Source organism: Aureobasidium pullulans (genome assembly GCF_000721785.1).
Source record: "Aureobasidium pullulans EXF-150 unplaced genomic scaffold scaffold_1, whole genome shotgun sequence".
NCBI lineage: Eukaryota > Fungi > Ascomycota > Dothideomycetes > Dothideales > Saccotheciaceae > Aureobasidium > Aureobasidium pullulans.
The window spans coordinates 1,883,227-1,897,428 of record NW_021941021.1 but is presented as its reverse complement, the minus strand read 5'-3'; the positions used below and the strand labels follow the sequence as shown (position 1 = coordinate 1,897,428).

Here is a 14,202-nt window from a genome sequence, read left to right as displayed (position 1 = left end):
TGATGCAAGAAGGCAAAGCAGCAGAGGTGCAAGAAAAAAGTAGAGTCGAAATGTGAGACATGGCCGGGTGAACTGTGGTGCCGATAGGGCTGATGAGCGTCATAGGCCAAAGTTAGCTTCACAACGAGGGGCAGCTGCCAGCATGCACGTTGGCAGGCACGTCGCTGCATGCAGGGCTGCTCTGCTTGGACAAGCGCTCAATCGCCGACCTCCAGCTTAGTAGAGACAACCAGCCTTCATCTTTAGTTCTTCAATCTTCAAGGTCGACCTGCAGACCATCGCCAGCGTGACTTTGCCAAGACGAGAGACGACATAACGGATAGCTTCGAGCTGCAGACACGTTGGCGCGAATCGCTTCTTTGATCAACCGTGTGCTGAAGCCACTTGCATACCCTCCAACTGCCCCTTCACCCTCGCGCCACCCGTCGCGAACTCCCGTCTGGTCGAGAGACAACTCTCCTGCCCGTCGGGCCGAGGGCAGCAACATGTCTACACCTGAGAACCAATCCTACCTGGCCGCCGGCATCAACAAGCTGTCCCCCTGGGGTACTCGTGCTGGTAGCCCGGTCACCAAACAGCAAGATGCTCCTGAGCAATCCTCTGGCGACATTGGCCTCAAGCAACAGCGTGGAGGAGACCACAAAGTCAGCCATAGACACCGTCTGAGTCTGAAGCGCTATCCTCGAGACTGCCCACCCCTGCGTGTCCAGTGGTTCTTCGCTGTCGACATACCAAAGCGGAAACCCATCTACTCCGACAAGCCTCTGGGCAAACCAGAAGGTGTTGAAGCTCCTAAAGCTCTTCCAAAAAAGTACGCTCCTTTCTCCAAGAAGGACTCGCGTGCCATCGAGACCGCCTTCCACAACTTATCAAAGGAGGAGGATGCTGCCGAAAGGAGAGAACTCGAGAATTCCGAGGACATAACAGATACACAACATCTTGGACTCAAGTCCCATCACGATTCCGCCAAAGTGCCCGTCAACGAAGACTACCTTTTCGATGTGGACGTTGAAGAGAGGGAGCTGGCTCCTGCTTATTGGCTGGGTCCGGTCTACGAAGTTCGTCGAGGAACGTGGTTCTATCAGGGTTTGTGCTGAACGTATAGGAGAACTAATCGATCCTGACTAACAGTATGACAGAGGGTGCCGTTCAGAAGCCTTGCGATGAAAACCTGGCTGCTCAGCTGGAAGAACAATACCTGAAAGCCACACCGTGGAGATGGAAGAAACAAGAGCCGACAAGGTCCGCTTCACAATCTCGCTCTGCCACTTCGTCACCCCTGGCCTCCAAAGGATCTCTTCCTAATCTTCGAGACCAGAACACTAAAGATGCTGAGGATCCACAATCAGCTCACCGTGTTCAAACGTATCGCCTTTTTGGCCCGCACTCAAATTCCGTCGTGACTTATCAAGACACCACGACTGCATGGATCTTGACTGATGACTTTATAAGTCGGATGAGCAGTGGTGTTTATAGACGCTTTGCTGGAGGCGCTCATTACGCTGGTATCAAGGTCACACGTGGTTACGTCGTTCAAGCCAAGAAGGCCGAAGACAAAGATCCGAAGGCGGACCCAGACGCTGCTTCTAAGCCCGCTACAGTAGATGTGTCTTCCAAAGAGTCTGGCAAAGGCAAATCACCTGCTGCAGAGGGTGGAAACAAACAGGACAGTCTTCATGCTGAAATTGCAAGTCCTGAATCGGAAAAACATCGGCAAACTCTGGAGCAACAGATGAACTCTCTCGTTAATGCCGGCCAAGAAGACCCTCAAAAGCAGGAGGAAGAGGTCCGGAAGCGTGACGAGAAGGAAATCCAGGATGACTACCGTGACAGAGAAGGAGAGCAACAAGATCGAGAGATCGAGCATCTTCTTCTGGTCACTCATGGTATAGGTCAGCGACTAGGCCTACGCATGGAGTCCGTAAACTTCGTGCATGACGTTACGACTCTACGAAAGACACTCAAAGCAGTCTATGGCGAAAGTGCTGACCTGCAGGCGCTGAACTCGGAAGTTGAATCTTTGCCTAAGAACTGCAGGATCCAGGTGCTGCCAATTAACTGGAGACACAAGCTGGACTTCCCCAACCGTGCCCTTAAGCACAACCGAAAGGAACATGATCTCGCGTTCGGTGGGTTCGGTGAGGAGGAGGACTACCCCAATCTTGATAACATCTCGGTTGAGGGCGTACCTGCGGTTCGAAACCTCATCACAGATCTGGCTCTGGATATTCTGCTGTATCAGAGTCCAGCATACAAAGATGCCATCGCAACTATTGTGCTTGAAGAGTGTAACCGGATTTACAAGCTGTTTTGCGAACGCAATCCTTCGTTCAAAGGAAAGGTCAGCTTGGTTGGTCACTCCTTGGGATCTGCCATCATGTTCGATATCTTGTGTCTGCAGGAGAAGCATGAAGCTCAGCAAAGGGTCTCTAGCAAGGCTACACGCAATCCAATGAAGCTGGACTTTGAGGTCGAGGACTTCTACGCCCTTGGATCGCCGATCGGCCTTTTCCAAATGCTCAAAGGCCGCACGATTGCTGCCCGAGATGCGGGACAGAGTAACAACAAGTCCAGGGAATCTTCGTCGAACGCCTTCCTCGGCTCCTCGTCCTCAAGCTCCGACAATCTGACGGGTATGGGCACGCAGAATTCTGACCTGCCTGTTTCCTCGCCAAAATGCAGACAGGTCTTCAACATTTTCCATCCTACGGATCCTATCAGTTATCGCATTGAGCCTCTGATCTCTCCTGCCATGTCGTCTCTCAAGCCACAGCCACTGCCCTACACAAAGCGAGGCATTTTCAGTACCGCGACTGGTCAGGGTCTTACAGGTATTGGCGCTCGTGTTGGCCAGAGCGTTTCTGGCCTTTGGTCAAGTTTCAGCTCTGGCATAGCAAGCAGTCTGCTGAACCGCAGTCTTGGATTCACGGCTGAAGATGCAGGCAAACTTGGAGGGCCCGCAGGTATCAGCCAATCTCGCACTCCACTATCACTTGGCGCAGGAACAAACGTAGCAGGAGGTATAGTCCCCACAGCGCCATCTACGAACACCAAGATCGACAAGGTCGACGGGGACATGAAAGAGAAACTGGCTAGTGATGCTCAGAGAGCAGACGAAGCTGGAGAACGGCCACCAACCCTCATCGACGCTGAATTGGAGACACTATATGCGGGCTTCCAGAATACACGAAAAAGTGCACAGGGTGATCTGGATCACGACATGGCGGAGAGTGAAAGAGCAGAAGCGGAAGAGCGTGGACGTAAGCTGAAGAAAGAAGAGGCCAAGGTTCGAGCATTGAACTCGAACGGAAGAGTCGATTATAGCATCCAAGAGTAAGTGGGAAAGCTGCTCCTCAGTACCAAGCATGGCTAATACGAGACATAGGGGTGCCTTCGACATCTCGCTAATCGCGGCAGTAGCTTCGCATCTTTCTTACTGGGCGGATGAAGATGTGAATCACTTCATGATATCGCAACTTCTGTCCAGGCAGAGAACAGTGCGAAAGTCAAGCAGTTACCAGAATATGAAGACTTAAAGGTATCAAACCGACAAGCGACCACTACCGGGCCAGCCATGCCACACACCGCCCAATTCGACGGCCAGCTGTTCGGCGCTTCTTCCCTGGCCATCCCGTAGGCTTCTGATGTCGACCTTGCCTGTCTGGTCTTCTCTCATGATACCCAAAGATGCGGCTTGCTGGTAGACCAAAGCAGGGAATTCCATCTCAGGCAACTGGGACGCAAGCAGCAACAACAGCCAAGCAACCTCACGACTGTTTCCTGCAACTGCAGCGTGGAGACCAGATTGCATGTCGCCAATGGGATCCTGGTAGCGCAGAACCTCGTCCATAGATTTCTTGGGAACCGGAGGCTCGTCGTCCATGTCATCGTCGTCCGAGTCGGGCTCGTTGCAGCTCTTCAACAAATCTACAACAGCAGAAACGTCGCCTTCGCGACAGAGCTCGAGGAAAGCGCGGCTGATCCTATCTTCAGGGTATGCGTGTAGGTAAGCCTCCTCGGTCAAGATAGGCAGGATGTCGAGGTTTTCTTGTACACCGCCTTCGTTGTGCAAGGTACATAGGAGTTGTTGGCCTCCGTTGGGGCCTGGTGTGAGTAGGGACTGGTGGCATGAAGGACATTCGGTGATCTGGTATTCATCGATCAAGCATTGCCTGTATTTTGTGAAAAATGGTTAGATAGAATATAGAGTTGTATACATGGAATGTGTCGATACCAATGAAAGTGGCAGCCACAGTGAAGAGCTACATCGTCCGGGACAGTGTGAGAGTTCTGAGCTGCAGCAGCGCTGGACGAGCCAGCTCCCATGGACACATCTTCGTCGTCCGAGTAGTCAACCTCGAGAGTGAGGGGGTTTTGGCACTTTGAGCACGACATTCTGAGACAAAGAGTTGTTGTATAGCTACGGAAGCTTCTACCTGGCTCGAACAAAAACTCACATCCCAGTCCTCGTTTCCCCACAGTAAAAAAGAGACAGAACTGACGTAGCAGACGCATCGGATAGGCAACCACGGTGGGCACGGGCCACGATAAACAGTGTTCCTGCCTTGTTTCCTTTTGCACAAAGAAAGGGCAAACGAGTTGGAGCACGAGCTTCTACCTACCTTTACCTTCTAGACCACACCACCAACGATCCTTGTCGCATCTCTGCAGTCATGGCTGACGACGAATATGCCTACCTGCAGCCGGAGTTTGATCCCAGCTCTCTCACTGTGCCCCGCCTGCGCTCTATCCTGGTTGCCCATAACGTCGCCTATCCTTCGTCAGCAAAGAAGTCGGATCTGATCGCCATCTTCAACTCGAACGTCGCTCCTCAGGCAAGAAAGATACTCAACGTCCAGTCTCGCACTGTGCGCTCAACAAGAGGCATAGTCGACGTGCCCTCTAGCCAGTCCAGCACCGGCGACAACGACGACGACGACGAGGGAAGTGCCGACGACAACATTACGGTCACTGCAACTCCAGCAAGACGGACTACTAGGCGCACTGTCATGCGACCGGCTGCCGAGGACATTGTTGCGCCAACTCCTCGCTCGACCAGGAAGTCTTTTGCTTCGACAAGTGCTCGCCGTGCTTCTAGCAAGCATGCCACTGTCGAGCCTGAGCCCACTCCTAGACGTCCCGTCAGGTCTTCTTTCCCGAGCGAACCTCCACAACCCGTCTATCGCGACCAAGGCGCAGATTCGCCATTCTCCAAAGACAACCCTTTCCAGAGTGGAAGCTCTCCGCCGTCGGCTTTTCGTAGCAAGAGTGGAGATCGAAGACGCACTACGATCGGCCCTTCAGCTGATAGAGAGAGAAGAAAAAGCAGGGATGGCAGACGCAGAACCGATGGCTTCTACCGCCAGGAGGAAGACGATACAGCCGTTTCCAGGATGCCTGTCTCTCGCGTGAAGGTCGAGCCAGAGTATGAGGAAGAGTACGATCAGATGGTTGCTGGCGAGGAATTTACCCCGGAAGAGCAACATGATCTAATCAAGGCCCAAGAAGAAAACCCACGCACCGCCCTCAGTCGTGTTCCTCGCAAAAGAAGACCGAGGTCCGGCGCTGCCAAAGCCGCTCCCTGGACCATATTGCTCACCATGCTTGTGGGTGTTGCTGCTGTCTGGCGCCAGGAGAAGGTTAAGGTCGGCTTCTGCGGTATTGGCGAGCCATCCACAGCCTTGGCTGGTGTGCAGATCCCCGAGTGGGCTTCGTTCTTGCAGCCAGAATGTGAGCCGTGTCCCATGCATGCTGAATGCAGGGAGAACCTTCACATCGTCTGCGATGACGGATTTGTGCCTGTTTTACATCCCCTCGCGCTTGGTGGTCTAGTTCCTGTACCGCCAACTTGCGAACCGGACAGCGATAAGCTTCGTAAGATCACAGCCTTGACAAACCATGCTGTCGAGACTGTTCTTCGCAAGGCCAATGCTGCATATGAGTGCGGCGAGACCAAGACTCCTTATGTTAGCGAGCCGGACCTCAAGACAACCATCACGAAGAAGGGTAAAAACATGAAAGATATCTTCGAGTTGATTGACCAAGCGATCAATGATGTTCCCAAGCGCGACGAGGTCAAAACCAAAGTTGATTCGTAAGTCATATTTCTGTTCACACTCAATGTTTTGTTTGAGTTATGCATCATCAGGCTTACGTGAAGTGTTGACTAACAGACCCGCCTTCGGTACAACAGACAAACCTCTGTCCGCTCCTTCCGCAGCAACTCTCTTGCAGCCGTCTCCTTCAAATGCGCCCTCAAACGATCCGTTCGCCTCACGATTAGACAGCATCTTCGCGAACTTGTAGGCGCCATGTTGCTTTGCTTAGCGGCTATTTATGGCCAGCGTACAATCTCAAAAAGCCGCTCGACCTCAACACAGGCGAAGCGTCTGGCAGGTCTGGCTCTCGACAAGCTCGCTGCACAGGCAAGCTTGCACGCTCAAGATCCCGTCGGTTACCCGGAACCCTTGATAAGTATGGTCGCCCTACGAGACGACGTGCTTCGTGATGAGTTCCGTGCACAAGAACGCAACAGAATTTGGACGGCTGTGCAGAAATTGGTTGAGGGTAACGCCAATGTCAGAACTATGGTACGCGAGGGCCGCACAGGAGATGTTAGCAGAATGTGGGAATGGATTGGTGCAGTCTACCGCATTGAAGCAGGCTCGGCACGCCAGAGCCCAGCAGTTGGCAAGATCACGACTCCGGGAAGGTTGGATGATGGCATAGCATCTGGCAGCGGAATGGAGATTGAGAAGCGCAAGTGGGAGGAATCAAGACCTTATTATTGATTTTGGTACGAAGTTAGAAGGATTCCATAGCTAGATAGTGATGGTTGCCAACAGCGGCAGGTATCAAAGAAAGCTTCGTTCCCATCAACCTTCAGAAGTCAACATCGGATGTGCACTTCTAACCCAGCGATATTTATGCGAGACTGTACAGACGGCACCTCTTCACCCAGCTAGAAATATCAGTCACAATCTTCATCTGAAATCATACCCTGTGAGACGCAAGCAACGAGATGCACAAATATTCTGAAGCAAGGTCGTTTCCAGGCCTGACGGGGTGCACAAACGTGCATAAGTCGCCAAGCATGATGCACGGACGGTTGATCCACGGCTTTTAGCGAGCACACTGAATTTGGGTGGAGGAGTGGGATTTTGAACAACGCGCGCGAAGAACGATTTCCTCTCTACACCCAGCGACTCACCCCAATCCGTCAAAATGGTAAGAGCCATGTTATTCTGTACGCCGTGTCTTTCGAAGCAACCACCGCAACCATTTTCGACTCGACCGAGGCTGTATCTTGATCCCGTCCCTTCTCCGACCGAAAAGCGCACGCCACCGCATACGAGCTCTGAACAGCCGACAAACACTCTGATCCTGCGCCGCTCTCGCCCTTCTCGAACAAGACCTTGAAACGCCGTATATCGCAATCACACAGGACGAAAGAGACGATGAGAAACAACGGACACCCCGAGATCAGCCCTGGCCGAGCGAGAACGACAGTTGCAACAAAAAGACACGGCGCACAACTGAACAGACCCCCTTGAACAATTGCTGATCGAGGCGCTTTCCAGGTCAACGTTCCCAAGACTCGCCGCACTTACTGCAAGGGCAAGGACTGCAAGAAGCACACCCAGCACAAGGTCACCCAGTACAAGGCTGGCAAGGTACGGATGGCGCCCTTGAGATGAGATACATTGGCGACAGGAACTCATATATTTTACAGGCTTCCCTTTTCGCCCAGGGTAAGCGTCGTTACGACCGTAAGCAGTCGGGTTACGGTGGTCAGACCAAGCCCGTCTTCCACAAGAAGGCCAAGACCACCAAGAAGGTTGTCCTGAGACTGGAGTGCACACAATGCAAGACCAAGGCACAGCTCGCCCTTAAGCGTTGCAAGCACTTCGAGCTTGGGTATGTTTTGCTGTTCCCGGTCACTCGTCCACCAGATACTGACCTACATTCCTTCACAGTGGTGACAAGAAGACCAAGGGTGCCGCTCTCGTCTTCTAAGCGCATTTTGTGTATTCTGGCAACGTTGCTGGGCTGGTGCTTCTTCAATGGAATATCATCATCGTCAACACGGAGTAAGCGAAGGGCTGGGACGAGTCACGCATTTCGACTTGGGGTTGCTTTTACTCCTTTGGTCCGCCACGGCGAAATGACAAAAAGTCGGGTGGAAAGAGCGCGAAAAGAAAACGATTACAAAAATCATTGCCTTTCAGCTACAACAGCCTTCGTGCCAACTTCGATGTCTTCATGAACCACTTTCTCGAATTCATTTCCTCGACTGTCCGTTTCATGTGAAGTCCTGATTATCAAATGGATGCTGTACACTTCGGTATCTTGACTACTTGTACCTTCGAGCCGCCTCAAGTCAGTACCAACAAACCAACAATCACTTCGGGGTTTAGCCCGGCATGTTCATTATTCCATTCGATAGGTGACTGTATAACACCTCCCCATGTGTTATAAACCGTCACATCGAGCCATCTCCCGCGACCACACCTGAAGGTATCCGGCCTGAATACATGCACAGTGTGTTTGAGATGATAACGGTCGTCCGCAAGAGAAACATTAACTGGCACGCTCTCAGTGGACGCCATCTAAAACGCAGCAAGAACAATGCATTTCTATAGCTTCACGCGGAGGCAGGATGATGCCTGAGGTGTCAAAGACGGTTGCTCGAGGACAAATGCTTACCCCGCACTTCCAGTTCCGAGCCGTTCTTGCAGACAACTCCATCTATCTCCTCTTGTCCTCGTGCCGCATCACGTTTCGCAAGAAGTGCCTGAATGCCGAGACTACCAAGCACATTCATGACGTGCTCTGGCACTCTAAAATCAATGTTATGTCATGATAGGTCAGGCACGCATACAAATAGTTAGCAGGCCTTCGAGGTAGGTCAATCGTGTTTTCTATTCTCTGCACTCGTGAACCAATCGTCATCATGTTGTCGACTCTTCTTACTGCAGCTGGCTTGCTGCCTCTACTTGTCTCAAGTCAGCAACTTATTCAAGATCCGGGTAAGGCCGGCCCGGAGCTCGAACTTGTTCATCTGTACTACGATCAATGGCCGACAGGTATTGCTGTATCCTCGACTGGCCGCAAGTTCTCGAACTACCCTGGTGGTCTGGACAAGAATAACACCAACAATGGCTCCAATGGCAAATATACGGTTGCTGAGCTGACCGGAAACTCGATTGAGGCGCCTTATCCTAATGCCGATTGGAACAGCCCTCCAGGAGGAGGTATGTCGAACTTGTCAAGTTGTACAGTGCATTGACTGATTTTGGAAGCTATCAACTATACCACAACACCCCCGACGGGTGCCAACTACCAAAACCACTTCATCGGTGTACAAAGCGTTGTCACTGACTCCCTCGACCGCCTTTGGGTTCTTGATACAGGTCGAGTTCAGCACACTGACGGCACGATTGTCGAGGCCACTGTCGGTGGACCCAAGTTGGTTGGTATCGATCTATCGAACAACACTGTCTTCCAGACTATTGTTTTCCCTGCCTCCGTCGCCCCTGGAGACAGCTATCTCAACGACGTCCGCTTCGACTTGCGTCCAAACATCACAGCCAGTGGCAAGGGCGTCGCCTACATCACAGATTCTTCCATCGAAGGGCGTACAGGCCTTGTTATAGTCGATCTCGGAACTGGTGAATCATGGCGTCATCTACAGGGCTCCGAGTATGTTACATCAGCAACCCAGTTCCTTGCTTATATCTGGGGCGTACCCTTCTATGCTTTCCAGGCCGGTCAGCCTCTGAGCTTCCAGGGCTTCGGTGCTGATGGTATTGGTCTTTCTGCTGATGGCGAGGATCTCTACTTCGGTGGTGTCGGAAAGAGATACCTATACTCGATCCCAACTGCCAGACTGCGTGACAACGGTCAATTCTCGGAAGCGCTTGCTCAGGCATCCGTTGTCAGCCGTGGTCAAAAGGGTGTTTCGGATGGATATGAGACTGACACTAATGGTTACATCTACCATGGAAATGCTGAGCAGAACGCCATCAGCTTCTACAACCCTGTCAACGGAACTAACTCCTTGTTCGTGCGTGACCCTCGCCTCAACTGGGTCGACACGGTAAGCACTTTACATTTCTCCTCGGTTGGAACTTTTGCTGACATGGTTTCTCAGATGAGCACTGGTACTGATGGCTACCTTTACTTCACGAACAATCAGCTCGCCTTCAGTCCTCTCGTCTGGCCCGGTACCGACAGGAGACAGCGTCCCTTCTCCCTATTCCGTGCCAAGTTGCCCAACAACGGCACCAAGCCATTGCTGCGTTAAAGTGCCTGGTTCGATCGTTAATGTCGGGCAGATCCAAATGAGGCGACTGGATGTATGATGGGTGAGAGCTGGGCTCTGTAATCGATAGCTTATTCCGCAATACATCTACTTGAGCAGTCTTGCTCACAAACAATTCTCCAAGATATCAGTGGTTTATGATATGCTTCTTAGAAATATTCGAAAATGTGTGACCGCTTCCGTAGTTGGGAAGTCACTGCTGAGATGACATCCTCGTCCAGAATCACGACTTCTCGTGTTCCGCTAACATGTGTCTTCATCGACAGTGACAGTCTTGAGTGCTTTATAAGAGCACTGCTTTCTGCTCCCCGAGTTGTTCAGTGGTGACAAGTCGGGATGTTCTGGCAAATGGAAGGTGTTGCTCGCGTACTGTACGTTACACCTTACCACGACCGCAACTTCTCTTCTGCGAAGACAGCTCCTGCCTCACCGACCATGAAGTACAGTCTTGGTCAACTTCTGTCAGCATGTGTCTTCACGATGATGACGTGTGAGTATGGCTTTGAAAGAGTAAGGCGCAGATCTCTGACTTACTCCTTTCGCTCAGCTGAATCACCATTTTCATCTCTTCTGCGATAAGCATGACCACTGTCTCGTCATCACCACAGACACGTTCTTCCATACCTTCCTTCTCTAGAAGAAAGTCCTCGTCGCCGAGACTTCTTCAGGCGGTCAGTGCATTACGCTGGGTGAATGCGTCACTCGCCCACGCACGATCCGGAGTAATTTCTCCAACACCTTCTGGTGAGCTTGAACGACCATCCATCATCCGACACTGTACACGTGTTATTGGTGTTTCCATCGCAGATGTCTGATATCTGATGTCTTGCAACACGTCGGATGTGGGCTTGCTGTTCGCTGTCAGTTCCATCTGACCCTTTGCGATGATTTCCTCAACACGTGGACCTCGACCATCGCACGTGTCAGGGTATGTTCGTTCCTTCTCTTCTGTTCTTCCTTCCCACTTCCTTCTTACTTACGCTTTCAACCTCACTGCTTCCTTGCTCTTCTGCGGTCAGGACTTCATACCGGACTTTTCTTGAACGGGCTTCTGTTTTGTATCAGCGACCGCATGCTCGAAATGATGCTTGTTCGTCAGCATCTTTTGTCCGTACACTGCAGCGGCCCTTCCAGTGAGCAGGGCCGCTTGAAAGGGCTTGTTCATCTCCCATGGCCTTGACAGACTGAAAGACGTGCGAGACGTGACAATCTTTTGGTGGTCGAGATATCTGGTTATTTTCCAGGATTCGAGAGATTTCTTCAACCAACGACTGACTGACGACACTACTTTCTACCTTACATCAGCCATCAACTTTCGCCTTCTCTTTCCTGGGGGTCCGTGTTCAGCTCCACAAGGGTGAGTGTCACAGAACCAGAGGAGCTTCAAGCAGTGTGGATGTTAAATGGCATGGAATAGTTAGAATATTAGAATATTCCACTCAAAATCGGTGAAATATTTCACTCTATTGGCATGGAATAGAATCAGCTAATCGAGTAGAATATTCCAACATTTCAACTAATAACTTACTGTCGTCGTCGTCGTCGTCGTCGTCGTCGTCGTCGTCGTCGTAGTTTAAAGTATTAGCTAGGGTTAACCGAGCAGCAACTTTAAGGCAATTTAGCACTCGTAGGAGACTAGTGGTTGCCGTGCCAAAAATCCTCGCTTAGGTCATGCGAATTCTGACGCGTTTAATTAGCTAGATCTAATCTCGGAGATCAGATCGGAAGCTCCGATTAGTCTAGCTACGCGAAGCGACGCGTCGAGTTCGTGTCGGATACTAGCTATCTTTTCCTCGTAAGACTTCCTCTCCTCCTTCCTATACTAACTACCCTAACTATTTCTCGACTCTCTTAAATTAACTGCTAAGTCTCTAGTTACTTTCCTATTGCATTTAGCACGTTAAAGAACCCTAACACTAACCTTTATACTATGTATTCCTCTGCTAGTTAAGACACTAACTACCTAGAATTATAGAGCTAGCTATACGTCTAATGTCTCGATAGGTAGCTCCTTCGCGCGGCTAAATAGAGTACGCTCTACGTATACGCTACTCGTAATAAGAGGGTTAGAGTACCTAAAGCTAAATACTAGAACTTAGAGGGTTATATAGAGAGCATCTTCGTTAAAGATTAAGTCTCTAAAGCCTCTAAAGCCTCTAAATCTAATACTAATACGGACTAACCTCTAATACCGATACCTCGACCCTCGAAGTAATAACGTACGACTACCGCTACGCCTCCCTCTCCTTCTCTTACTCCGTCCCTTACTTCTAACGATACTATTAATAAACTAGAGCCTATATATTAACGCCCTTGTAAAGTTACTATTACCCGTAGCAATTTAGAGCAGCTCTAGGCCTATATAAGAGCTCGTCGCGCTAGCAAACTAGAGCGCGAGGGTAAGAAGAAGGTCTAGTATTGCTATTATAAGAATAAGGACTATCCTTATAGGTACTCGACTACTAACTACGAGAATATTAGGTTACATCTTAGAAATAAGCACGTATAGAACCCTATTAGATCGCTTCTACGCATCGTATTAGTAGCAGTTCCTCGAGCCTCTTACCTTCTTAATAATATTAATAGAGCTACTTTAAATAAGCGCCTAATCGACTATATTACCTTAAGTAATATCCCCTTCTGTACTACTAGTAATAAGAAGCTCTATACCTTACTTAATAAGGTGTTTCCTAGCGTATCTAAGCTACTAATTAAGACGTATTACTTAGTAGCTAGGCATATTAAAAAATAATACGATTTCTATAAGGATTAGCTTAAGGCTCTACTCGCAACCTTACGGTTAGTAATCTACTTTACTTACGATGCTTAGACTACGAACTACGGTAGTTATAAGCTACTTAGTATTATAGCTTAGTTTGTCGCACTAGATAGTATGTTAAGTAAGGCTCTACTCGCTCTATACGAACTACCTGTCGGTTATGCTAGTAAGCACTACGTACCTCTATTCTTTTAGACTATTGTCGACTATAATATCGAGCAAAGGATTAGCTATATTACCTCTAATAATGCTACCTATAACGACACTATAATGAAGCACCTTACTACCTTATTTTGCGAGCGCTTATTAGTCGACTAGGACCCTATTTAGCATAGAACTCGGCGATGCTTCGGCTATTAGATTAATCTAGCTAGTTAAGCGTTTATGTCTACGAGCTTAGAGGAAGCTATTACTACTATAATTGCTAAGAGCTAGGACCTATTAGAGGCCATTGCTAAAATTAGCTAGGGCACTAGAATTGCTAACTATAAGGCTATCAACTACCTTTGCAAGTTCTTTAAGTAGGTTATAAAGTTAGCTCGTCGTTGTCGTAAGTTTAAAGTAACTACTAGCCTCGCACCTATACTTAATAATACGACGAGGTAGAACAGCTAGCTAGCTATAATTAAGCGAGGGCTTAGATGCCAAGTAACTATACGCTCTATATAGCACGCTAATAAGAACATAGAACAAACTACCTTAAAATAACGCTATTAGCAGTTCCTTAAGGCCCTCGTCAAGTTTATAGAGCCTCTATAATAAGTTACTAAGTTATGCAAAGGCGACGATGCAACTCTTAACTAAGTAAGAATCCCCGACCTAAAATTTGGCCATATCCTTACTAAAATCTGCAATAATTTAGGCACTAACATTTTTATAGGTCCTAATGTCGATAGATTTTCTTAGAAAGCATTATAACTAGTCTATCGTCCGCTATAGCTTAGATCTAGTCCTTACTACTACTATACGCACTAGTCGCTTTACTCTTAATAAGTAGTAGGCCATTAACAACTATACGCTAGCGTATACCGCTACCCTCCTCCTCTATCTAACCTTCCGCGAAGCTTATATTATAACGCATTAGCCTTAGTTATAGCGA

The 14,202-nt window shown here is 49.5% G+C and overlaps 4 protein-coding genes across 4 annotated transcripts; 3 read left to right on the top strand and 1 right to left on the bottom strand.

Moving 5' to 3' along the window:
* Positions 1-485: 485 nt before the first annotated feature.
* On the top strand, positions 486-3,337 carry M438DRAFT_370911 (uncharacterized protein; the record flags this gene model as incomplete). Its single annotated transcript, XM_029908219.1, has 2 exons — positions 486-1,086; positions 1,140-3,337. 2 exons carry the CDS (start codon positions 486-488, stop codon positions 3,335-3,337), a joined length of 2,799 nt encoding a protein of 932 aa, XP_029766024.1.
* A 204-nt stretch (positions 3,338-3,541) lies between these two features.
* Positions 3,542-4,395, bottom strand: M438DRAFT_262239 (uncharacterized protein; the record flags this gene model as incomplete). Its single annotated transcript, XM_029899806.1, has 2 exons — positions 3,542-4,172; positions 4,235-4,395. The coding sequence occupies 2 exons, from the start codon at positions 4,393-4,395 to the stop codon at positions 3,542-3,544; spliced, it is 792 nt and encodes a 263-aa protein (XP_029766023.1).
* Positions 4,396-4,553: 158 nt separating this feature from the next.
* Positions 4,554-8,283, top strand: M438DRAFT_361276 (uncharacterized protein). The gene is made up of 5 exons (XM_029907500.1): positions 4,554-6,094; positions 6,194-6,686; positions 7,581-7,673; positions 7,733-7,917; positions 7,977-8,283. Exons 1-5 carry the CDS (start codon positions 4,674-4,676, stop codon positions 8,014-8,016), a joined length of 2,232 nt encoding a protein of 743 aa, XP_029766022.1. The 5' UTR covers positions 4,554-4,673; the 3' UTR covers positions 8,017-8,283.
* A 670-nt stretch (positions 8,284-8,953) lies between these two features.
* Positions 8,954-10,409, top strand: M438DRAFT_361275 (major royal jelly protein; the record flags this gene model as incomplete). The annotated part of the gene is made up of 3 exons (XM_029907499.1): positions 8,954-9,254; positions 9,303-10,099; positions 10,154-10,409. 3 exons carry the CDS (start codon positions 8,954-8,956, stop codon positions 10,304-10,306), a joined length of 1,251 nt encoding a protein of 416 aa, XP_029766021.1. The 3' UTR covers positions 10,307-10,409.
* Positions 10,410-14,202: the final 3,793 nt, after the last annotated feature.

Coding starts and splice junctions, on each gene's coding strand:
- M438DRAFT_361276 (XM_029907500.1), top strand. CDS start 4,674: ATGGCTGACGACGAATATGCCTACCTGCAGCCGGAGTTTGATCCCAGC. Junction 6,095..6,193: donor GTCAAAACCAAAGTTGATTC/GTAAGTCATATT, acceptor TCGGTACAACAG/ACAAACCTCTGTCCGCTCCT. Junction 7,918..7,976: donor TGCAAGCACTTCGAGCTTGG/GTATGTTTTGCT, acceptor ATTCCTTCACAG/TGGTGACAAGAAGACCAAGG.